This window comes from Schistocerca americana, chromosome X, assembly GCF_021461395.2.
Source record: "Schistocerca americana isolate TAMUIC-IGC-003095 chromosome X, iqSchAmer2.1, whole genome shotgun sequence".
Classification (NCBI taxonomy): Eukaryota; Metazoa; Arthropoda; class Insecta; order Orthoptera; family Acrididae; genus Schistocerca; species Schistocerca americana.
The window spans coordinates 817,505,398-817,532,333 of record NC_060130.1 but is presented as its reverse complement, the minus strand read 5'-3'; the positions used below and the strand labels follow the sequence as shown (position 1 = coordinate 817,532,333).

At 38.7% G+C, this 26,936-nt stretch overlaps 1 protein-coding gene across 3 annotated transcripts in view; it reads left to right on the top strand.

Moving 5' to 3' along the window:
* The window catches only part of LOC124555204 (mitochondrial glutamate carrier 1-like), a 179,063-nt gene that overhangs the window by 90,800 nt on the left and 61,327 nt on the right, over window positions 1–26,936 (top strand). For all 3 annotated transcript variants that reach the window (XM_047129049.1, XM_047129051.1, XM_047129050.1), the window contains exons 3-4: window positions 10,872–11,006; window positions 11,305–11,360. In XM_047129049.1, the coding sequence (XP_046985005.1) occupies window positions 10,872–11,006; window positions 11,305–11,360 (191 nt within the window). The remainder of the gene's footprint in view (window positions 1–10,871; window positions 11,007–11,304; window positions 11,361–26,936) is intronic.

The following is a 26,936-nucleotide window of genomic DNA, read 5'->3' as shown; positions in this document are numbered from 1 at the left end:
GTACTGCCGCTACATGTTCTACTACAGTTGAGCTCAACTGCTGTAAAAGTATGGAAATTTCGCCAATAGTTAGCGCTTAGGTGGTAGTTTACTTCTGTGCCAGTTCAGATACAACCCTGTTATCGGTATTTCACCGAACTGTTCCATTGGGTCGACCGGATTGGCCGAGCGGTTCTAGGCGCTACAGTCTGGAACCGCGCGACCGCTACGGTCGCAGGTTCGAATCCTGCCTCGGGCATGGACGTGTGTGATGTCCTTAGGTTAGTTAGGTTTAGGTAGTTCTAAGTTCTAGGGGACTGATGACCTTAGAAGTTAAGTCGCATAGTGCTCAGAGCCATGTTGGTTTTTTTTTTTTCCATTGGCTTTATGTCCAAATGATTTCGTTTATACGCGCCATGTAACTTGGCAATCTTCACAGGGATATCTGTAGTGGGGAGGTATCGGTAGAAGTCTTTAGGAAAAGTCCCGCGGTCTAGGGCGCCTTGCCACGGTTCGTCGTCGTCGTCCCCCTCCCCGCCCCCGCCCCTCCCCACCCCGTCGTCGGAGGCCCGAGTCCTCCCTCGGGCATGGGTGAGTGTGTTGTCCTTAGCGTAAATTAGTTTTAGTTAGGTTAAGTAGTGTGTAAGCCTAGGAACCGATGACCTTTTGCAGTTTGGTCCCATAGGAATTTACCACAAATTTGATAGCGCCTTAGTTCCTCTGGGCGGTCAGCTGCTATTCGCCCGTACAAATCTCCGCAGCCGTTGGCCACCCCTGTCATTTATGGCCGTGGTGCACCACAGTTGCACGTTACCTGTTTTGCATAGCGTCATTTTTCCTTGCACGGTTTACTTTAACCAAAGCGGCAAGAGAACAATTTACATACTTAGCCGTTTCGGAAATTCTTATAACCTTGGCCCGAAAACCAATGATCAAGCCCTTTTGGGCGTCAGATAAATCGCTCCGTTTTCGCATTACGACAATGACTATACTATCCTCCAGCCCCGCCCTCTCACCCAAAACGCTGTATATACCCTTCACTGCTAGTGCTGCCACCTGTCATCTGTGAGTGTTGATTGCACATCGACGTCGTACATCAATGGCGCTCACATTGTTGTGATTGGACCGCTTACATTGTAGTCTGTCACATTGTAGTGTGCGTACTGTGAGACCTTCGGTACACACACCATCAGATTATTTGACTTGTCGCTCTAACGAAGTAGGCGAGTGTCAGCAGTATGTCTCGTGGTCTTATTGCGGCGTGTTTATCTTCTGCCGTTAGGTCAGACGATAGAAATGCCACTTGCACGCTTAGAGTAGGAGATTGACGGTGACCAACTTTAAACAGATCTTAATTAATTTTCACACACATTTATTAAAACAATAAAAATCATAGACATTACGTAACTTGGTACTGGATGCTGTTTACAATTGACAATCTGAAGTTCCTTTGGTCTTGGTGCGTTAATATTATTCTCACATATCTCCGATACTTGACAGTGTCTATACATTTCTCTTCATGGCTATGACAGGAATATGGTAATCTTATTAGGCGCAGACTGAAACTTAACTACAGACTAATGCAGACTGACTAATCGGAGGTCTGTACACTCGTTATAATACCCCGAGCGTTCAGGTATCACTGCGCGAGTGTGATCAGCGAAGAGAAAAGGTTCTACGTTAGCAGCAATCTCATTGACTGCGTTACATATTAATACGCGGATCGGCGGAAGCACAATTTGGCGCCATCTCGTAGTGCGGAGACGGACGATCGCTGCGCCTGCGCTGTTGTGCTTAGCGGGGCGCGCTCTATTGGGAAAGTTGTGTACGCGCTGACTACGCGGAACTATGTACGCAACACACACCAAAAAAATCACAACAATGATATTATTAATGTTAAACTGTACCCCCTTGACATCCAACTAAAAGCTACGCACTTCATGATCATGCAGTGAAAATGTCAGATAAAACGTTGGGTTCAGGCAGCTATTGTGCCGCAGAGGCATTAACGGCCAGTTACGGGCATAAACATCTTTCGTTAACTCACAGAGCAGACAAAAGCATGTGATCGTGGGAGACCCTCATTGAAGATGGTTGTGACGAAAAATAAGAGGCGACAACAACTGCACAAGTCACTGAAAATGTGAAAGTCGCCCTCGCGAAACCTGTTGGCACCAAAAAGTCACGAAAGGAGCTCCATACGCAGGTAATTGCAAGGAGAGCTGGAATTCCAAAACCACTAGTCAGCAATTCAAATACCTGTAACAGGAAAATGTTGTGTAGAAGCCATAAAATGTGGATTATGGATCAATGGAAAATCAATGAAAAAATTTGGTCAGATGAGTCTCATTTCGGACTGTTTCCAACTTGTGCCAGAGTTTACGTCCCAAGACTAAAACATGGTGAGGATTCGGTGATGCACGAGTAGTCATATTGTGGTATTCCATATGGCCCATGGTTATTCTGCAAGGCCACATTACTGCCAGGGGTTATGAGACCACTTTGGCTGACCAGGTCCACCCCATGGTACAATGTTTATTCCCCAATTGTGATGTTGTATTCCAAGGCTACATGGCCCCCATTCACACAGCTTGCATCATCTAGGAATGGTTTTGTGAGCGTGAGGCTGAATTGTTTCATCTCCCAGGGCGACCACAGTCACCAGATCTCAGTGTTATTTAGCCTCTGTGGTCAACTCTGGAGAGAAGGGTGCGTGATCACTATCCACCTTGATCATCGTTACCTGAATTTGCCATTATTTTCCATAAGGAATGGTACATGTAAGATTACCTTGAAAACCATATGGGACCTGTGTTTATCCATTCCGAGTCGTCAGGAAGCCGTTTCGAATGCTAACGGTTTTCCTATCCCGTATTGGTGTGGTAATGTATTGGCTTTTGGTGTTGCATAATTTAGTCCACCTCTGTGTATTACTAAGAGACTAGCCAGTACTCTGGTATCAGTTGCAGGTTCGCTATGTAAAGGCTTAAAAGGACGGGGCAGGGGGAACTGCATTTTCAATGTTTCGTGTAATTATTGACCAAATCTAAAAATTTTAAATGCTGTCATGTACTCATTAAGAGGTATAGTCTTTCGTTAAAAGTTTAACATGGTAAGACAAGTATTAAAGTTACAAACTGTGTGTTTATCGTGAGGCAGCATAACTAATGGCTAGCAAATGCCCTAACTTGACTCATCCAGTGTATGAGAATTACAATATTTAGTGTCATCCAATACACTTTAAACATAATTTCAAACATTTATGGAACCTTTTTTTGTTGGCAGTCTCCCACAAGATGATGAAAGGGGAAAAGTTTCAGTTACTACATTTTCACTGTTAATGCATTAAAAATTGTCAAGACATGACACATCAATTTATTACTACTTTGGTACTAACTCTATTCACATTACACTGTACAAACAGCATCAGTATATATCAGTGGATGTACCTGCAACACATAGTTCAGGAGGAAGGACGTCATAAACATTGAGATGCATGAAAAACTTGCTTTCACTTAAATGTCAAACCTTTTTAAAAAATTTTCTTGCTTAAATGCATAATTTAAAATATGGAACTCATTTGTAACGTAATCACATTTGTAATTTTGTATTTGTGGTTCACTCATCTCATAACATACACTTTATGGATCATCTGAACATACTGAACAAGAGACATGCCAATTTTTGCCTTTTGATATACATAGTTGTATAAAACTGTTTTTATCAGAACATATTTATGTTGAACACACTAATATTGTCAAATTGTTTTTCTTGTGATGTACCAGTACTTCATGTCCAAATTTTCCAGAGAGCTATTTTATGCATGCAGTATTACACACAACACTATATTAAATAGTTGCCTGGTTCAAGTGATCATCTCATCAGTCATAAATTCCTCGGTTGAGTAGTAGCATTTTTCCACCAGGTGATCATGTAGTTTTCACTTCAGTGACCCTATCTCCATGCTCAGTACATCTATATTCCTTTGAGTATATTGTAGACTTTCATTCCCATGTACAGCACGTAAAATTCTATTAACAGACACTGTTGGTAGAGTTTTCAGTGATATTTTGGTTACATGAAACTCTTCCTGTTTGTCGGATAAGACTTGAGCCACTGCAGAGCATTTTGTCTAATGCCGTATCTGTCTGGTGTATGAAGCAGCATGGAGTGATTCCTTGACTTGAATGGTTTCGTAAGGTTCCAGGAGATACCTGCCACTTCGTTGCTTTTTGTCCAGTAATGAGCTGGTGGGTTTTTTAAGAGTAACATCGTGTTTCAAGATAAAATTTTTTTATCTGGACTGCAGCCCCTTTTTTTGGGGGGGGGGGGGGGGATTTTATTAAATATTAGCAGGGGGTCAGTATTCTGAGCCAGGCCAAACAGATATGCACTGTTTTGATAAGTAATCACATCTACATTAGATTTTGTTACATTTGTGAGAAATTTATTAAAGCACTGAGATATTTCAGCAGGGCTCAAAATAGTGTTGTTGTTTTAATTGTTGAAATTTCCTTGTGGTTTACTGTTGTACCTAATTCAGATTTAATAACAGACTATGCTGCCATAGACTTATTCTTATATCCTAAACTGAACTTATCATTTGACATTCTTTTGGCAGTTTTAACAACACTTTTAAATACAACTTTAAAAACCCTGACTTAACTCTGTGGGACTTTACATTCTGTTTCACCTCTTTATGTAGCTGTCATTTTATCACACTACATGTTTTAAGCCTAGTGTAATCCAGTTTCTTATTTTTGATGTTTCAGTGCCAGATCATAGGTGGGAATGATTCATTGAATGCCTCATGAAAACTTCTTAGAAATTTATTGAAGTACTTGACACACTATTATCTGTGGGGCATTTTACTGTAGATATCTTGTCACACAACAGGTTAAAGTTATTTTTACAAAAGTTTATCATAAAACCTTTCCTAACATTGGGTTTATTTATTCTTGGCAGCTGAATAAACAACGCAGAATCGTCAGAAATTCTGAAGTCCAAACAGAAGTTGTTTTCTCTGGCAAATCGTATAATTTGTTAAGATATTGTCTGTGAAAGTACCTGAATGGTCATTTTCTCTTTTAAGTGAGACACTGAATTTTGGACTAGAAAGTTTTCATTATTGTACCTCCTGCAATTCTGTAAGTTTGTATGATTGTTGTGTTCATCTGTTTTAGTTAAATACACTGGCTTTCAAAAAAGTTGTTTGAAGCTCTTTTATACATGGGAGTATGATTCTTCAAAGAATTGGAGTTTACTGGTTTAACACTAAGTGAGAATTTTCTCTTTTTCTACCTGTCCCTTACACACACACACACACACACACACACACACACACACACACACACACACACACACACACACATATATATATATATATATATATATATATATATATATATATATATATATATATATTTGTGTGTCATCATTTTTATCTGTATTTGTCACATTCATTTGTCGCCTGAAGATGGCCTAAAGACTGAAACCTGTGTTGTGACCAAATGAATATAATTTTGCGGAACATTGGGAACTGTTTCATTGTTATTATCATCTTCTTTCCTTTCTCAGACCTTAGGTGTGGTTAAAAATGGAAAGTGACGCGGACCTTGATCAAGCGTCACTTCCTTTTAACTGTAAGGTATATATTACATTGTATTTAGGAACTTTCGGGTTATTGAACACGTATCAATAATTACGGATTTCTGTAGTTGTATATATACGTTTGGATGTAGCTGTATTGCGTTGATGTACTGGTGGATATTGTGTGGTATGACTCCTGTAGTTGATAGTATAATCGGTATAATGTCAACTTTATCCTGATGCCACATGTCCTTGACTTCCTCAGCCAGTTGGATGTATTTTTCAGTTTTTTCTCCTGTTTTCTTCTGTATATTTGTTGTATTGGGTATGGATATTTCTTTCTGTATATTTGTTGTATTGGGTATGGATATTTCGATTAGTTGTGTTAATTTATTCTTTTTATTGGTGAGTATGATGTCAGGTTCGTTATGTGGTGTTGTTTTATCTGTTATAATGGTTCTGTTCCAGTATAATTTGTATTCATCATTCTCCAGTACATTTTGTGGTGCATACTTGTATGTGGGAACGTGTTGTTTTTATTATTTTATGTTGTATGGCAAGTTGTTGATGTATTATTTTTTGCTACATTGTCAGGTCTTCCTGGGTATTCTGTATTTGCTAGTATTGTACATCGGCTTGTGATGTGATCTACTGTTTCTATTTGTTGTTTGCAAAGTCTGCATTTATCTGTTGTGGTATTGGGATCTTTAATAATATGCTTGCTGTAATATCTGGTGTTTGTTTGATCCTGTACTGCAATCATGAATCCTTCCATCGCACTGTATATATTGCCTTTTCTTAGCGATGTGTTGGATGCGTCTTGATCGATGTGTGGCTGTGTTAGATGATACGGGTGCTTGCCATGTACTGTTTTCTTTTTCCAATTTACTTTCTTCGAATCTGTTGCTGTTATGTGATCTAAAGGGTTGTAGAAGTGGTTATGAAATTGCAGTGGTGTAGCCGATGTATTTATATGAGTGATTGCTTTGTGTATTTTGCTAGTTTCTGCTCGTTCTATAAAGAATTTTCTTAAATTGTGTACCTGTCCATAATGTAGGTTTTTTATGTCGATAAATCCCCTTCCTCCTTCCTTTCCGCTTAATGTGAATCTTTCTGTTGCTGAATGTATGTGATGTATTCTGTATTTGTGGCATTGTGATCGTGTACGTGTATTGAGTGCTTCTAGGTCTGTGTTACTCCATTTCACTACTCCAAATGAGTAGGTCAATATTGGTATGGCATAAGTATTTATAGCTTTTGTCTCGTTTCTTGCTGTCAGTTCTGTTTTCAGTATTTTTGTTAGACTTTGTCTATATTTTTCATTTGGTTCTTCTTTAATATTTGTATTATCTATTCCTATTTTTTTGTCTGTATCCTAGATATTTATAGGCATCTGTTTTTTCCATCGCTTTTATGGAGTCACTGTGGTTATCCAATATGTAATCTTCTTGTGTAGTGTGTTTTCCCTTGACTATGCTATTTTTCTTACATTTGTCTGTTCCTAAAGCCATATTTATATAATTGCTGAATACTTCTGTTATCTTTAGTAATTGGTTGAGTTGTTGATTGGTTGCTGCCAGTAGTTTTAGATCATCCATGTATAGCAAATTTGTGATTTTGTGTGGGTATGTACCAGTAATATTATATCCATAATTTGTATTATTTAGCATGTTGGATAGTGGGTTCAGAGCAAGACAGAACCAGAAAGGATTTAATGAGTCTCCTTGGTATGTTCCTCGCTTAATCTGTATTGGCTGTGATGTGATATTATTTGAATTTGTTTGGATATTAAGTGTAGTTTCCCAATTTTTCGTTACTATGTTTAGGAACTGCATCAGTTTAGGATCTACTTTGTATATTTCCAATATTTGTAGTAACCATGAGTGGGGTACACTATAAAAAGCTTTTTGGTAATCAATGTATGCGTAGTGTAGCGACCTTTGTTTAGTTTTAGCTTGATATGTCACCTCTGCATCTATTATCAGTTGCTCTTTACATCCTCGTGCTCCTTTGCAACAGGCTTTTTGTTCTTCATTTATAATTTTGTTCTGTGTTGTATGTGTCATTAATTTCTGTTTAATGACTGAAGTTAATATTTTGTATATTGTTGGTAGGCATGTTATGGGGCGATATTTAGCTGGGTTCGCTGTGTCTGCTTGATCTTTAGGTTTCAGAAATATTATTCCGTGTGTAAGTGTATCAGGGAATGTGTATGGGTCTGCAATGTAACTGTTAAATAATTTAGTTAGATGTGTATGTGTTGAGGTGAACTTCTTTAACCAGAAATTTGCTATTTTATCATTTCCAGGGGCTTATTATTTTGTTGGGAAACCTTGTTGGAACTATTGTATTCCATAGTAGGCCTATGTGTTGATTTTATTTTCTCATTTGTAAATGCTAGGGCAATAGTTGTATGTGCTGATACTTTACTAAATGTAGGCAAATACCTGAAACTGGTTTTCATGCCCAATGCAAACTTTTATCAGAAGTGTAGATTAAGTAGTATAAGAAGGCTCTCTGCTGAAAAGCCTTTACATGATTATCCCACCAGATTGAGCTGCTGTTCTCAGTGAAATGAGGACTTGACATCTCAAAAACTCATTAATGTTTTCTGCATCATAAGCATTAAGAAACAGTTTCAGTTGACCCATTAGGAAGACCAATTGAAAAGTAATTTGTATTAACTTATATTGTGAATGATTAAAATGTAAAAAAATAAAATTACTGTGTTGGAGTGGAATGAGTTTGCCAAAGTCATCAATCTGCAATCGTGAAAGTAACTTACTGACTGCTGTAGGGCAGATATGTTAAAAGGGCCAGTGTGATCATTCTATATGGTAAATGGATGTGGCATAGTCTCTATAGTAAAGTGTGAGTTGAAGTTAAGATGTCATTTTATATAGGTTGAAATAACCTGACCCTGTACTATTTTTCACAAAGCCGCTGTAGAATTACCACCTGATGTGGAGACTGGCAAATAGTCAAATAGGTGTGCTAGTGCTAAAGTACCCAGAGATGTGCGTGCTACTTGTGCATACATCTGTTGCTGATGACCCTAATGGTCTAATGGGATGTCATCTACCAGCATTGACCACAACCGAATTTTCTCTATTGCAGTATTGGAGAATCCTAGCTTTATACACTCCTGGAAACTGAAATAAGAACACCGTGAATTCATTGTCCCAGGAAGGGGAAACTTTGACACATTCCTGGGGTCAGATACATCACATGATCACACTGACAGAACCACAGGCACATAGACACAGGCAACAGAGCATGCACAATGTCGGCACTAGTACAGTGTATATCCACCTTTCGCAGCAATGCAGGCTGCTATTCTCCCATGGAGACGATCGTAGAGATGCTGGATGTAGTCCTGTGGAACGGCTTGCCATGCCATTTCCACCTGGCGCCTCAGTTGGACCAGCGTTCGTGCTGGACGCGCAGACCGCGTGAGACGACGCTTCATCCAGTCCCAAACATGCTCAATGGGGGACAGATCCGGAGATCTTGCTGGCCAGGGTAGTTGACTTATACCTTCTAGAGCACGTTGGGTGGCACGGGATACATCCGGACGTGCATTGTCCTGTTGGAACAGCAAGTTCCCTTGCCAGTCTAGGAATGGTAGAACGATGGGTTCGATGACGGTTTGGATGTACCGTGCACTGTTCAGTGTCCCCTCGACGATCACCAGTGGTGTACGGCCAGTGTAGGAGATCGCTCCCCACACCATGATGCCGGGTGTTGGGCCTGTGTGCCTCGGTCGTATGCAGTCCTGATTGTGGCGCTCACCTGCACGGCGCCAAACACGCATACGACCATCATTGGCACCAAGGCAGAAGCGACTCTCATCGCTGAAGACGACACGTCTCCATTCGTCCCTCCATTCACGCCTGTCGCGACACCACTGGAGGCGGGCTGCACGATGTTGGGGCGTGAGCAGAAGACGGCCTTAAGGGTGTGCGGGACCGTAGCCCAGCTTCATGGAGACGGTTGCGAATGGTCCTCGCCGATACCCCAGGAGCAACAGTGTCCCTAATTTGCTGGGAAGTGGCGGCGCGGTCCCCTACGGCACTGCGTAGGATCCTACGGTCTTGGCGTGCATCCGTGCGTCGCTGCGGTCCGGTCCCAGGCCTCCACCTTATTTTAATTTTAAAAATACTGAATCCACATTTCCACTGCTTGCTGTGCTGCTTTACATCCAGCACTTGTCCTTAGTGATTAATTAGATAAAGAAGTCATCTTGACAGACTCGAAACATGTGCAACATTTCTGCTGCTTCCTCAGGTGGGTGATTGTGGCTCAGTGATTTCAATGTGTATCAGGACCACAGACATGTATCTGCAAACAAACAAACAAAATTTTAATTGAATTACTGTGTTTTATTTTAGATGGCAACTAAAAACTTTGACTCCCCTTGAACACTTGCACCCATCACTTAACTTTTCCTGTATTTCACTACATCCATGTGCATAGAAAGACGAAAAGAGGACCAACAAAGCACTTCATTATACTAATCACCATATCAAGACTGCAGCATTTGTAGTAATATTTCATCCCTATTACTCTAAGCATCCCAAGATTTTACCGTATTGTAATTTTTGTTCTTGTTCATAATCCCACAGTTCACTTCATGTTACAGAGACAGTATTATAAAAAAATGTTTTCATGTGTAGTCCACTATTCATCAGTTGTACCAGGAAATTTTTCTTTATGCTTTAGTCTTTTGAATTAACAGACAATTGATTTTTGGGTGTAGTAGTTGTTACCCTTCTGAAATTATAAATTGTCTTCATAGGAAGAACAGCTGATAAATTTTGACCTTCATGAAGGCAGAAATTTCCAAACTATGGCCGAATTTAATTCTGTAGCTCACATCAAACCTGATTATTGATTTTATGCATTTCTTTAGAGGAATGCCGAGTAGGTATCAATATAATTTGTGAAAACTATGATAGTCACGGGTACAGCTTGTGTGATTTTGGTTGTAACAATTTCAGGCATTTTTTTTATATAGGGTAACACAGTTTCCCCCAATGTGTTACAATGAACAAAATTTGGGTTATTTTGTATTACGCAATTTGGTTATCAATGCTGTGGTAATGGTTTTATATGACCTGTTATCAGATTATGTGGTGCAAGAACAAAATGCTGAATTCCAAAATCAGACAATGTTTGTTCAGATTTTGGCATAAAAACTATTATGTATTTTGTAGATTCCTCTAAATAATTTCTGGCAAATTACATGTAATTACACAGAGGGTGAAATTGTTCCTATTGACAGCTTTTCTTATTGTTTTCAGGTTGGTGCCAAAAATTGTAAATGGAGGAATTGCTGGAATAATTGGAGTTTCGTGTGTTTTTCCTCTTGATCTTGTCAAGACACGTCTGCAGAACCAGCAAATAGGTCCCAATGGAGAACGTCTATATAGTTCAATGTATGTAACTCTTACTATCTAATTACATTAAAAATGAGAAATTGATGAAATATTCACTGCATGCTGTAATTTACTGAACAATAATCACAGAAGTACAAATGTCTGTGCATGTTATATTCACCAACAGCTTCTCTTGCACAGTTATTTATAGTAATATGTACTACAGAGTGACATTGAATTTAGACAGTTTGTTTCATGTCAGGCCCGTATATGTGAATTCAGTAATGTGTGAAAACTAAACATGGTTAATAACAACTGTGTGTGTGCATGTCACATTTCATTGACATTGTTTTGACAGGTTGGATTGTTTCAAAAAGACGTACAAAGCAGAAGGTTACTTTGGCATGTACAGAGGTGAGTAGGAGTCAGTCATCAGTCACTGTGCTGTTATGTGGTTCTGCTTTTTTGCTTCTAGCTTAGAAACTTTAGGAAGCTCGTATGTTTCTCTGTCTCCATGTTTGTGTTTCTGTAGAAGTGTCCTTGTCCTCGTCATTGTGGGCTGATTGCTATAACAAATAGTAGTAAAGTGTCTGCAGGTGGTGGTTTCATGACTGTAACGATATTTGATGAAGTAGTTCTTAATTTTTAGGTACATATCAGACCCTTATTTTCATGTGTTCCAGTAATTAAACATTCTGGAGTCAGTTAACAGACTTTGACAGATTTTCAGCAGTCCTCTGAACGAAGAACCAGTAATCAAAACACACTTTGTATGGAATGTTATTAGTGACGAGTAAAACCTAGATTAATATATATTTTTTTTTTTAATCAGTTTCCATACACTTCCAATGAAAACTGATGTTTATATACAGCAGTCATACTCTTCTACATACGGATGTGACAAAATTTTAATTGAGGTTCCCTATTGTTTGCTGCTACAGCTCAGTGGGTATCATGAATTTCATCTTGTATTTATTTTTTACGGTAGCTGCTGTAATTTGCCAAGTTGGGTAGAATTTTGAAATTACCCAAAATCAAATAGTTCCGTCCTCACAAATGTAATTCTGCAACCCACTCAACCTACATAGTCGGTTCACAATCTTTACTTTTTAAATTGTGTCCTGGTCCCTAACTAAAGTACTTTCCTGAATGTCTTGTACTACACAGATCTCATGGGTGTTTATTCTAATTAATGCAGCATGATGTTTGATGTTTGTAGTTGGTATATTTCCAAGTTTACAGCACTACAGAGCGTTTTATTTAATTGCTTAAGGTAGAATTGCTTATTGGAGTCCTTTTTAAATTTTAGAAAACTCTTGTTTAGTTGCCTATAATTTGCAGCAGCAGCAGCAGCAGTAGTAGTAGTTGCTGTTGTAGCTCTATTGGTTGTGAAATTAGTGCCAGTTTTATTTGTTTTTGAATAGCTTGCAACACATTCCCCCTTCCTTTTTGTACTATCCTTGCAATTGCTGTAAACAATCATCATCATCAAGATTGTGTTGATTTCATTTTACTCCCTTCATAAGGAATTTAGCTGGGGTTGCCACTTGTTTCGTGAGACCGATATCAGTTTCCTCAAATTACTAGAGTATTTTGAAGATATACTACTGTACAATTGAAGAGAGACTACTCTACAGATGGAAAGCTTTATCACAAACCATAGTTTGTTCAAAATTACTTTAGTATTGACAGTTTGGCAGGATCACATGGAGGTGCGGATCTGTGTTACCACATCCTGCATGGAACACTTGATGATCTATCAATCATTCACCTCCCCCAGACTTGCATACTATTCAATCCAGATATGGAACTGGGATCATTGTGTTCTGGAAGAGCTACTCTGTGTTTTCATTTTAGTTTTATTTATGGTAACAAATTATTCAGACCAAAGGCTTATGAAAATGAATTTCCTAATGCCTTTATTGAATTTTCAATATGCAGGAAACTTTCTATTATTAAAGTTATGTGAACACAATATGTCAACAAAATCTTAAGACTACATCATATTTTCATGTGCTTCAAACCAGAATTTAGCACAGTTTTCTAACACAAGATAGTTTCAGTTAAATGTGATGCACAATGTTCCCTTTGTGTGTCAAATACTATGCAGGTGCTCGTAAATTTCCTTAGGAGAAACAGATCATTAGGTTTATAATTAACCTGTTGTTAAGTTTTCTGATCAGCCTAGTTGTTTGTAACCTAACAATAAATAAGATTTTTGTGTGTTTATCATGGTGAGAAAACTTAGCTTAAATAGGTCAAGCAGTAGGAGGAGAAAGGACAAAAGCAATAAAAAAAAGGATATTCATTGTTGCAGTAGTTATATAGCAAATAGTGATATAGACTGAATCCCTGACAAGGGAAATTCCCCATTGCACCCCCTCAGTCTTAGTGGTAAGATGGTCCAGTGGATAGCCTGTCAAAAACTGGATGCAGATAAAGCATGAAAACAGGAAAAAAGGTGTACTGAACTGTGAAAAATCAAGCAAAATAGAAATGGTGAACAGTCAAAGCTCAAGATGTGCAACATCAAGTGACTGGCAAGAACCATGATGTCGTGGCTATGTGGTCATGGTGTCAGACTGCAAAGTGGGAGATTCATGTTCGAACCTCTTCGTGCCCCGTTTCCCCCTCTCCCCTCCCTCCCCCACAAATTTATGAACTGCCTGTGTGGCCATTGACATGTCTGTTCTCCTTCTGTAGTCTTGGCAGTTGTCATATATAGAAGAGGTGCCTCGTACACAGCAAGGAAAACAATAAATGGGTGTGAACTATGTTACAGTGAAGGAATTGGTCAAAATTTCCGAAATGGAATGCAAGAGGCATAATGTGTGGTACTTGCATAGAATAAATGTGAGGTCCATACATCTGGAGGTCCCTTTGTTACACGTCACTGTTGCAAACGGACATTACTCTTTGATACAGAGACAAGTTTGAATACAGTGAACAGACATGTCAGTGAGCATATGGACTGTTCATAATTGTGTGTGTGTGTGTGTGTGTGTGTGTGTGTGTGTGTGTGTGTGTGTGTGTGTGTGTGTGTGTGTGTGTGTGTGTGTGTGTGTTGGGGGGGGGGGGGGGGGTCAGAGGGAAATTTGAACCTGGATCTGCCCCCTCACAGTTAAACACCATGACCATGACACCACGGACACCATGGTCATTCAGATTAGCTATATGCTGCACATATTGATATTCAGCCATTCACTGTTTCTATTTTGGCTCTTTTTTTCCACAGTTCAGTACACCTCTTCCTGTATTTCATGCTTGATCTGTGTTCAGTTTTTGATGGGCTATCCAATAGGCCACCTTACCACTAAATCTGAAGGGGTACTATGGGGAGTTTCCCATTTGGACTTAGTTGATAATAATGACCTTATTATTAAAATGTCAAAATAGGCCAAAAGAATGTTGTCAAATTTCCCCTGTCATAACTATTGACAGACTTGTTTCTTACATTGTCCAGGCCACACAGCAGCAAGCAGTCTGAATCTGAAGCACGCAGACTAGTGTGTGGGTGAAGGTTTGGCAACTGCAGGCATTTGCTGAGCCTACTGACCCCATAGGATTAGCAAAAAAATGTGCTGTGCCTCCTGAATGGGCCTCACGGGTCCACTTAAGTCATAGCTGTCAGTCATAAAGTAATTTTGAACAGACGGTACAGGGAGGAAGAAAAGGTGCTACATTTGGAGGTTGACATGAGAGTCATCACCCAGATTGTAAACAAAAGTTTATCTGGCAAAATCAGATTGGGCACACTTTGAAAACACGTATGAGAATGAGGAGTTGGCAATACTGTCACATCATGCAGCACGTGAGAACATACAGAGGAATGTGTATAACCTTACACTACTTTACAAGTTCATGTAGCTCACTGAGTAGACTGCTGGAGCATGAAGCTCACATCCACCTTGGAGCTATGGTTTGAATCTTTCTGTTCCCTAGCTCTTGTCATGTATAGGCAGAACGTCATTTTGTCATGTGACAGGCTACTGTCACATGACAGTGGGGTCCATTAAACTGCATGCATTTGTCTACCAACTGTGCAGTGCATAAACATGACCGGTCCTGTCAAACTGATGTAGAGCATCCACCTGATGGAGTACACCAAACGATGAATACGTCGGATATGCTTTTGATGCTGTGTGGATCTAATAACAAAGCAGCAGCAGCAGCTGCTGCTGCTGCTCTTATGTAAGCTACATGATACCCTCAAAGCCGCCGTCCCAGTAAGAATGTTTTTTATCACCCAGAACAATGCATTCGAGAAACCAGTAATCTTCGTACACAAGTAATGGGTAGACATCATCCAAGGGCAACATGTACTCCAAAAACAGAGGATGTGGTTCTTGAACCATTGACCTCAGCAAAGTGCCTGTGATATTGCAAGGCAGCTCCAGAGATTGCAAAGACTGGCCATTGAAGTATTGCAAGATGAGGAATTGCATCTCTATCATTACCTGTCAACTCAAACCAGTGGCCTGAAGACCAAATTCAATGAGTACAATTTTTTGACTTACTTTTGCACCAAGTGGAAGATAGCAAACATTTTGTAAATTATGTGATATGGACTAACAAATCTAGCTTCACTCAGGAAGGTATTTTCAACCTTCACAACAACCATTATTGGTCAGTACACAACCCACATCCTCCGTGAAGGTAGCTTTCAGGAACACCATTGCATAAACCTACAGGCTGGAATTATGAGAGGAGTACTTTTGATTCCTTGCCAATTGCCAGACAAGTTGAATGCACCCCTGTGTCGTACATTGCTTTGCAATATGATGCCTGGTGTATTAGAAAATGTTCTACTTGGTGTTCAGCAACAGCTATGGTTTCAGCATGATGGTTCATTGCCACACTTTGAAATGAATGTGCGTAACTATTTAAATGAAGTATTTCCAGGGAAATGGATTGCTTGTGGAGGTCCAATGTTTTAGCCTCCATATTCTCTGGACCTTAATACCACAAATTTTTATTTGTGGGGACATTTAAAGGAAAAAGTTTATAGTACTCCACCTTCGGATGTACATGATCCAACGGCTTGCATGCATGCCACTTCGGCAGTGGTGGATACACATGTTGTGTAGGGTCCAGCAAAGGACAATCCAGCAAGTGTTTGCAAATGCAAGGTGTTTGCTTTGAACATATTCTCTGAAGTGAATGTTGCTCATACATGTATGTAGTGGCTCTGTGAAGGTAAGCCTGGACGTCAAAGATACTGAATGGAATTATTGTGCTTACTGTAATGTGCAATATAGTGTAGCCTACATATTGGTTTTGTACCTATTGGATACAGACAATGGAACTGTATACACTATTATTTTCTATTGGTGTTTTTTGTGTCACAGGCGAAACAGTGTTTGTTTACATCTGTAAGAAGTTCATATTATGTCTTAATGTTTAAATAAAGATAACAGTAACAAAGAAATACATAAGATACCATATTGTGGAGGTGTAACTTGGATGCAGTTTGATGCTTCAATTTCAAGTTGGCACGAACATAAGCAAGTACTCATATCCTTTCCCCATGATATTGCCTCATCGTCAGAGCTCCAGCAAAGTGCATAGTTCATGCTACCTGTTTGTGGCCACACTGCTTGCAGTTACAGCTTTGTCAGAACCTTGAGATTTTTTTTAAATCTATTTCTATTAAACTGGTTAGCAGGACTAGATTTTGCTGGATTCACTTTTCTCTTGGGTTGGGATGAAGAATCATTTCCCGACTGCCAAGTGTGGCATTTTTTTTCTTTGCCCTGTAGAAATGACAGGAAGATTCTTTTTGTATGTTTCAATGTTTGTTCTTGTCATCTGAAATCCTCTTTCACGGCACTGTTTTGACTAATATAGGTCAGCAGTGGGGCAGTCCTGACAACAATTAAAACTAAAAAGTAAGTCAAGGAGTTAAGTAAAAGCTTAATTGATGAAGTACTTGCAAAACCTGAGGTAATTCCATGGAGTTGTTTAACTTCTTATTTTGCCGTTGCAGCATCTACATTCATGTAAACAACCCAAAGTTCCTCACTAAATCACATGTATCCTGAGTAACAAACACAAATAACTCGGTAAGCAGGTGACTGTAATCTGGAAAAAAATATTTATTGACCATAAATTCGCCCACTGTGATGCATCAGTGAGCAGACAAGCCATCAGTCTTCTGAAGCGTATCCCTCCATGCTGGAGCAGAAACGTTGTGCAATGTGTGTTTCCTGAACAAATTCTCATTTTTTGAGTGCGAGGAGAAAGCTGTCAGCAGTTGGTCTTTACATACCTCGTCTGTCAGTGAAGGCCCCCCCCCTTTCCCATCCTCTTTTTAGAAGTGACCAACAGCTTAATTACAAAATGTATCATCTGAAAATAAATTGTTCCAGTTAATTGTTAATAATGTCATGTCACAGTTGTAAATTCAATGTTACAGTCGAGTACAAATACTCTTATTTCAAGCAACTCGCACTACTTTTATGATAAAAGCAAATTACACTTGGTGTTGTATTAAATGTTTCTGTTTATTGCAGAGAAAATGACTGTTTTAAGAATACTATAGCCAGTAGTGGAGGAATCAAATCAGTATACGGCAAAAACTTTTGTTCATACAGTTCTTCACAAAAAGTTAAGAAATTTGATTTGAACTGCAGTGATTTATTGGGTGTAGTTCTGTTTGGAGGCCCACAAACTGACACATCCAGTCAGTTAAAGAGAGACCAACAATTCAATTTCTGATGCAGTGTGGAATTTGTCATATAGTGCCACAGGTGAAAGTTGGGCGAAATGTCAGGGAGACTGCTGTGCCTGATGGGGATGAAACACTGAGGATTTGTGATTTGACAGTTATCCACACAACCATGTAGGCTAGTTTACTCAAAAGATAGTTTGCAGCCAATTTATGAAACCTATTTTATTACGCACATTTGTATGCCCCATAGGAGTCTCACAAACTGCTGTAATTATACAAAAAGCATATAATGTGGGTAACACTGGAAACTGGTCTCACTTGCTGTCCAAAATGAGGTAAAGTATTGTTCCCTGGTCCTTGAGAAGCTCCATACACCATAATGGTAAAGATATCATGTCAGAGCAACAAATAAAAATTACTGCCAGTTGTGAATGACTGGGAAATCATCTCTGAGCTGTGAACCTGAAACACACTTACTTCCTCTGATGTCCCATGGAAAGAGACTGTGGAATAAATGAAAATGGCTGCATGCAATGCTTTATTGAGGGAATAAGATACATTTGGCCCACAATGATGTGTGTTTCAGCAGCAATTGTTATTGTCGGTAGTAGTGATGGCCATCATCATCATCATCATTGTTGTTTTTTACACTTAGCAATAACAACTGTTACATGATTTTGTTCAGTTAGTCATTTCAGTAGGGGCACCAGAATGACCTTACACTTTAGACAACTGATCGGATAACATTTTCGCACTGAGTGTGGAGTGCTTCTGTATGCTTTAAATTTGGTACACACACAAATTCACCCATTCCAGCAGCTAATGCTGTTTTCTGGTAGGCTATATAAGAAGTTTGATGAATCATGATGTCTGATTTAGTCTTTGTTTATCAAATATATGGTTCAATTACTTTTTAATGCATAGCTCACCCATTACTGAAAATTGGTTGGTACTTCACGTAGTAGTTCATGTTTTTACAAATCAAAATTTGCCCAAGCTTCTCTCCACAAAACAGCATTTCCAATTTGGTATGCTTTGATGTAGCTCAATGCATACAAATGCTGTCGCTGAACACAAACAATGCTGAATGCTTCCTTGCACTGTGCCGCTGCATGTTTAACAGTTATTACAGGCTACATCAGAACCAAATGGCATGTTTGTAAATAGTTCACATGAAAGGCAAGCTTTCTCTCTCTATTTCTGTGCCAGAATGCATACTCATGTTTGGTGCTTCTTTCTTTTCCTATGATTTTGCATTTAAAAGACTTGATATCAGTTTTTTTTTTTTTACATAATGTTACTCTTGAATGTGCATTCACATGGCAGTGCATTCACATGGCAATGGTCTTGAAATAGGTACTTAGCATGATGTATTTTCAATATTTCATAGTAGTTTAACATCTCGGTGAAGCAGAAGACACATAAGACCATGTCATGTCCATAGCTGTCATTGACATCTGCGTGGATCTTGACCATTTACAGACCTCTCCAACATGTGTTGCATTTTGTCAAGGGATTTCATAATGAGCATGTATCATAGCCATGTCATTTCGTAAACTCCCCAGAGAGTATGTTTAAAATCTTGTTGGGATATTATTTCCACCTACTAAAAGGTGTATTCTGTTAATGTAACATCCCATGGCTAGGAATGCTGTGGACTTGTTGAATTGCGCATATGATACTTGTGCAGCCTTTCATTGTAACCACCATCAACTGATATGTGTGAGAGAATTGTGGGGCCCAGTACAAGTGAAGGAAAAACTGCCTGACATGTTCATAGAACTGTCTGCAGGCTACCCAGTGCCTTTTCACCTATTGGGATTCTTAGGTTTAAATGGTCTTCATAATATGTACAACCATTGCTTGATTTGTTAAAAAAAAATCCGCTACAGAGACATTGCATGAGGGTGTTTTTCAACACTATTTCAGTGCCTTTCTGTTGATGTGAATACATTTGTACTGGTAAAAAAAATGAATTTTTATCAAAGCTCACATCAAAATCTGCAGTTCTGATTGTTTCTTCTTCTTTTTTTATTTTAGTTGGCAGTATCTGGTACTAATAGAAATATTTCCTGAAGCCAGCAACGTGCTGCATCCTGCAGTATGGTTTTAACAGACATAGTGATGGGTCTCCTTCTACATTCCATATCTCTGTTTTCTTTAAATGTGGTTCTATTCTGTTTTATGGGCGTCTTTTAGCTTTTGCATTAAATTATGATGCTGCACAAGTCGGTAATGCTTTTCAGCTCCTTTGGGAATTGCTTGAATGTCCCAAGTGCTCACCTTTTCGCTACCCATTGTGATTCTGGTGCATACAAGACATAGAGTGAAAAATGTTGACTGCCCATAGAACATTGTATCTTCTTGATGTTGAATTCGAGTGTGACGGTAAAGTTGTGTGGTCATGTATAAAAGGACTAGGTGAAATAAAGTTAAGTGTTGGATATTTTTACTGGCCACCTGATTCTGCTGTGATGTTTTAGTCGTAGGCAGAACGTCTCAGTCAGTAGTGTCGAAGTATGCAGATTGTGCAGTATTAGTTGGAAGCAATTTTAACCTTCTGAGTATACACTTGTACCTCTATGGATTCATTGCAGGGAGTATAGACTGATAGTCTTACAAAGTTCTTTTGAACGCGGTTTTCTGAAAACCGTCGTGAGCAGCTGGTTTGACAGCCCACATGCAGTGGAAATATTTTAGACCTTGCAGCTACAAACATGCGTGACCTGATCAGCAGTAGCAGTATAGAGACAGGGATTAGTGATCGTAATGTCATCATAGTGACTTTGATAACTTAAGTTAAAAAAATCAGTCAAGAAGGCTAGGAGAGTATCTCTGATCGAAAGAGCAGATAGTTTTTAGCTTCCCACTTACACAGTGAATTGACATAATTTAGTTCCTGTACAGTGGATGTAGAGGAATTATGGTCCAAGTTCAAGCAGACTGTGAATCATACTACTGAGAAGTATGTGCTGAGTAAGTGCAATAAGAATGGAAAAGACTCATCATTGTTTACGGCAAAATTTGAAAAATGCTGAGGAAGCAAAGGCTGTTGCACTCTCAGTTCAAAAGAGAATGTGGAAATGATGACAGGCAAAATAGCAATTTGTGCGTCTGTAAACATATCAATGCATGAAGCTTAAAACTACCACCATTATATCTTAGCAATAGATCTTCCTGAGAGCCTGAGAAAATTCTGGTCCTATGTAAAATCACTGAGTCTAAGGCTTTTACTCAGTCACTGGTTGACCAGTCTGGGCCTGTAACATTGTCGTGGGAACACCAGATAGTGCTTCCATTTTACTCGATGACTTTCTGTCAGTTACTGCGAATTGTGACCTTTCTGACGGGAAGTATCAAATCCAGTGGCACAACTGAGACAATACTCCATAAACACACAGTTTGATTAGAGGCTACTTGGGAGGAACAGTATAAAAGGCCTTTTGGAAATCTGGGAATGGATAATTAATTGATGTGAGATCCCCTGTCAGTAGCACCCATTACTTCACGAGAATAAAGAGCTGTTGGGTTTCAAAAGAATTATATTTTCTGAAACTGCGCTATTTGTCATTAAAGGGTTTACTTTGTTAATTATGTCAATGTTCAAACACAGTATATGTTCCAGGGCACTCCTGCAAATTGACATCACTAATTTGGTCTGTAATTCATTGGATTACTCAAATATCCTTTCTTCACTGTTAGTGTGGCACGTACAGCTTTCCAGTTTTTGGATATGGATCTTTCGTCAAGCAAGCAGTTGTATATGGTTATTAAGTATGGGGCTATTGTATCAACACACTCTGAAAGAAATCTAATTGGTATAGAATGTGGACTGGAGGACTTGCCTTCATTAAGTAATTTAACATGCTTCGCTACTCAGATGATATGTTTCTAAGCTACTCATGTTGGCAGCAGTTCTGAACTACAATTCTGGAATATTTACTTCATCTTATTTGGTGAAGGAATGTCAGAAAAACATGTTCAGTAACTCCATTTTAGTGGCACTGTCATCGGTAACATTATGTTCACTGTCGTGTAATGAAGGTATTGATTGTGTCTTGCCGTTGATGTACTTCACATATGAGCAGAATTTCTTTGGATTTTCTGCCAGATTACAAGACAGTTTTTTTGTGGAAACTATTACAAAGCATCACTCACTGAAGTTCATATTAAATTTTGATCTTCTATAAAACTGCCAGTCTTGGGGATTTCACGTTCTTTTAAATCTGATATTTTTTCGTTGCTTCTGCAACAGTGTTCTGACCTGGTTATTGTACCATGGGGGATCAGTTCCGCATCTTATTAATTTATTTGGTTCAGATATTGCAGTTGCTGTTCATACTATTTCTGTGAATTTAAGCCACTTCTGGTTTACACTTACGTAGTTAGTTTGGAAGAAATGGAGACTGTCTCTTAGGAAGGTAAGTGAGTTTTTATCTACACTTTTGAGGGGGGGGGGGGGTGCTGTGCTATGGTATTAAGTCTCACTACGATGAACTTGTGTTCACTAATCCATGTATCCATCATAATGCTCCCTATTTGCTCGGGATTACTTGTTGGTAGGGTGTTGACTAGGTTCTCGCAACCATTTACACTTCACATGAGCTCCTGAAGTAATTGTTCAAAACAATTTTTGGAAAAAGCATTTAGTATCGTGCACTAGCCACAATTGTCTTCACTGTATACAAACAGGTAGCTGAGATGTCTTCATATCTGAATTCACGGAAATAGTGCATACTGTTGTGTGAGATACTTTCCCTCCGATTGTCACATAATGTGTATCTTTTTAAGTAAAACCTGTCTTGTCCTGTGTAATTTCTTACACAGTGATATTTCCAGAACATAATATTCAGGTACTGTTGGTGTGAGTTCATTACATTTTACAATTAGTTGAATGAAGATGTGTAATATTAAAAGGAATTAATAAATTTATTTAGCTGTTGGTGATTCTGCGACAGTTGTATATTATTTTGTCTTGCTTTCCATGTGTATATGTGGTGTTTACTTATCAATTTATTAATATTTCATGTTATTAAAAACTTTTGGTGAAAACTTCATTTAATAAAGTAAACTCATTTTTGTCATTCTTTGTATAAAATTTCTCAACCTTACATTGTTGGCTTCAAAAGAGAACACCACAGTATGGCTGATCTTTTTTTAATCAATGTTTTGGGCTGAAACAAGTTGAATTGTACTTGAGGCTGTAACACATTGCAGGAATAAATAACATAGTTTAAAACATAAATTTCAAAATACAATTTTACTCCCTGTGAAGCAGTGATTCTATAAAAATTTTCTAAGTGGAAACATGTACAAGGTGACAATTATTGAACTATATGGAAAGAAACGTAAATTAGCTACAAACTAAAGATATTCAGATTTAGGTTATGATATGTTCAATATGCTTGCCATCATTGGCAGTGTGATGCAGATGAATAGTGAAATTCTGCGTAACCCGCAGAAGTGTCGGAACATTGATGCTATTGGTGACCTCCTGAATGGCTGTTTTCAGCTCAGCAATGGTTTTGAGGTTATTGCTGAACACCTTTCCTTTAATATAATCAAACACTCTCCTGCTTCGATGGGGTCGAGCCATCTTGCGTGAACCACATCTTGTCAAAATCAGGGTCACTTTGAATAATGGGGATGAAATCATCTTCCAAAACCTTCACGTACCATTCGGTACATTCAAGAAGTATCTCACTGATTATTCCATGACTGGACATTGCTCACGACACAGTCACCCGTTGAGGGTGAAGAAACTCCTTGATTGCATAATGAGGATTCCCAGTGCCCTAAATGTGGCAATTTTGCTTACTGACAAATCCATCCATATGAAAGTGGGCTTTGTCACTAAACCAAACCATATTCACATACTAATTCCTTCATGCCCTGCAGCCAACCATGCAGTTTGAATCTCCTAATGCAAGCCGTTCATAAGTTACGACAATTTTATTTCATATAGTTCAATAATTGTTGCCATGTAATTTGTGACTAGAACTGAAAATATACTTCTTATACTGCTCTCTAAGTCTGTTTAGAAATCTTAAGACTTTATTATGCTGAAATAAGTAAATAAATATTTGATTTATCAACAGTATTAGAATTCATTCTTTCTTGTGCAGTTTCAGATATATTACGATATGATCCCCCTACGAGGATTTTATCTTCTTCACCATCATGCGTAGCACCTGTAGAGTAGTTTGTATATGTGATTCTTCTATAAGCATGGCCAGAGTGATTCTTGCATGTTCTGTTACTGCTGCATGAGGATCTACATGTTTCAGTGGTGTTTAGTATTGCTTACCACAGTTCCTGATGTGCCTCTTCATGTAAGATGCAATACTTTCCATTTCTGTTAACTAAGTCAATAATTCCCATGCCTCAGTTTACTTCATCTTTTTTGGGTTTGTTTGGTTTTTTCAAATCCTTTTGCCACAAAATTGTTTAGTTTGCCCTGTGTGTATGAAGGTTGTAGTTTGGAATGGCCACTTTAAATAATAAATGAGCTTCTGAATCACAACAATAAAACATTTTTGCATGTATGATTCGATGCATGATTTTTGTAAGGCTGTGACTACAAAACATTAAGTTTGTTTACAACTAACTTATCTGCTATCAGTGAAGATTTTAGTTTATTAGTATTGTAGATGACGCATTGTGGGAATTGATTTCTGTTTCCAAATGTGATTTTTCTCTGTGTACTATGTCATTTTTTCATAATGTTTTCATGTGAAGTTTTGCATTTTTATGTTCTTGTTAAGTTTTCTTATGGTCCATTTGTGCAGAATCTTGCACATATTAAACAGGACACACAATGTAATGTGCACAGTATGCATCGATAATAAGAAACTTAGCTAAACAAACTGTGTGTGTGTGTGTGTGTGTGTGTGTGTGTGTGTGTGTGTGTGTGTGTGTGTGTGTGTGTGTGTTGATAGTTTGCAAGTATCTAGGTTTGCAGCCGTGTTGTCATTTTCTTTTCACAATATTTAGGCAACTTCTGTAATTGTCCTCCTCAGACATTCGCTGTTTGGACTCCCAACCACACAGTTAAAAAATGCTCGCGCATGCGGCCACTCTCTCTCTCTCACTCACACTCTCTGCCGGTTGCAAGTTTTCAATCTCCTGTCACAATTACAGATTTGTGGGTAAAACAGTGATTTTGTTTTCAATATACTATCATATCCCCATCTTGACAATAAAACAAGTAGAAACAGGTAAAGACTAAGCATCTCTGTTGTATATTTCACTGGTTATTCTCCTAGAGGGGCATTGATGAGTTACCACAACAACACTGACTTCACCTAAGACGGTTCTATCTGAATAGACCTCATTCCTTCTGCTGTCTGCATAGTGATGAGTTTGCAATAGTTTACGGTACATTGTGCGCATGTAGTAGTGTGTTCATATACCAGATCTGGTTCATAATCGTATTACCTCCTAATGGTCCAGAACCAGGAGAACAGAACTGAAAAAATGCCGTAATTGCAGCTCTGCATCACAGATGCTATTCTGTCAGACAGTAGCAACGAAAGTTGGCTCAGACCATTCTGCATCGGTGTATGTGTTTCATTGTATCGAGTAAACTGGTGCCAATGGAAATGTTTCGTAATCTTGAAAACCCTAAGTAACATTACACTGGGAAGATCATTTCATGTGTGTACAAAGTAAACATCAGGGGACTTGTATTGTGCCTGAAATTCCCAAGGAAGTAAACTGTATGTGAGCAGCTCCACACTCTGTCTCCATAGTGCAGAGCTGTCTCCATGAAAAAGGTTTAAAGTTTGTATAATAGCCAAAAAAAACCTTTATTACATCAACAAAACAACATGACACAATTGCAGTGGGCACAGCATCATAAAAACTAGAGTGCAGCAATGGTCCAAGGTGTTGTCACAGACGAATTTTTAAGTTTGAAGTACTTGGAAGCCACCATTGAAGATTTGTTCGTTGACTTAGTGGAGGACATATGAAAAGTAATTGTGTGACACCAATGGTGAACCAAGGTGAGGGGTCGATCATAGTATGGGGATGTTCTGTGTGTGATAAAGTAGGTGACCTAGGGGGAATTAATGGAACAGTAAGAAAGGAAGGGTATCCCAGGATACTGATCAGCAATGCAGTTCCATGTAGCAAGAGACTTACTACTATTGGATTTGTTCTGGAGGAGGACTGTGACCCCAGACTTGGTTCTAAATTATGCAGAGAGCACATAAATAGAAAAGAGAAATGTGGGGAAACTGAATAATATGATTTAGCCAAGTCAGTCACCTGACTAAAATCCCATTGAGTTCTTATGGGAAAACTGATGTCATCTAATGTTGAAAATCTGTGGAATAAGTATTGTTGGAGTGTAATATCTGCAAAAAGTTCACAAAATCTTATCTCCAGAATTCCGAGAGTTGTGCACCTGTTCTGAGGGCAAGGGGTAGATACTTTGAAGAGGTAAAATCTAAGTCATGTTATATTATACTTAATGACAGAGAGACAATATTTATTTTATCGGTCTGTTTAGCTTATACAATGTTTTTGTACATAGAACAAAAGGATAAAGCTGTTTTTCACAGGTGATTGAAAACTTTTGACTGGTGGTGTATTGTGCTGCCTTCCATTCTGGCAATTTTTATATATATGCCACTGTCAAAGAAAAACTGAAAGAAAGAAGTTGTAATTAAGGAAATGTCATGAGTGCCTATTACCTTTCTTTCTTATATATAAACTAAGTGCAGGATCCCATTATTTACTTGAACCAGTGAGTCTGTCCTTGTTAAGTAAGCCGCTCCAGTCTTCTCATCTGCATCATGATGCTGGTATCTCCATATTTCATTTCATGCTCATTGTCAGATGATTTAATTTCTGCTTAAGTTAGGTATACTCTTGCATTATTTACACCTGTGTTCTGCAACCATTATACTCATGTCCAACGTATGACATGCCACATTCAAAAGTCCAAGATCACCTTTCACACAATACAGTAGACTTTTTAAATTCATAGAAGGGATGAATATACATTGGAAGCCATGAAATATTCGCTGTACATTCAGAGAAATGGAGTCGGCTGCTTCTTCATTGATGTTTCTCTCTGTGGGTGGTGTTGGCTCATGTACGAATATGCAGTCTTTTTGGAAACTTCATTCAGGTGTCTCCATTCATCAGTGGTGCTTTCTTTTTGTGGTACCATATGTGCTCTGTGAACCTTTGTTTGAAGCACAGAACTTTTTTTGGAGTGGTTGATCATGGCTTGTGACATGAGGATAGTGATTGGCATAGGTGAGCTCCTGTAAACAAACTAGAAAGTATCCATGTTCTTTCTGTGTTAA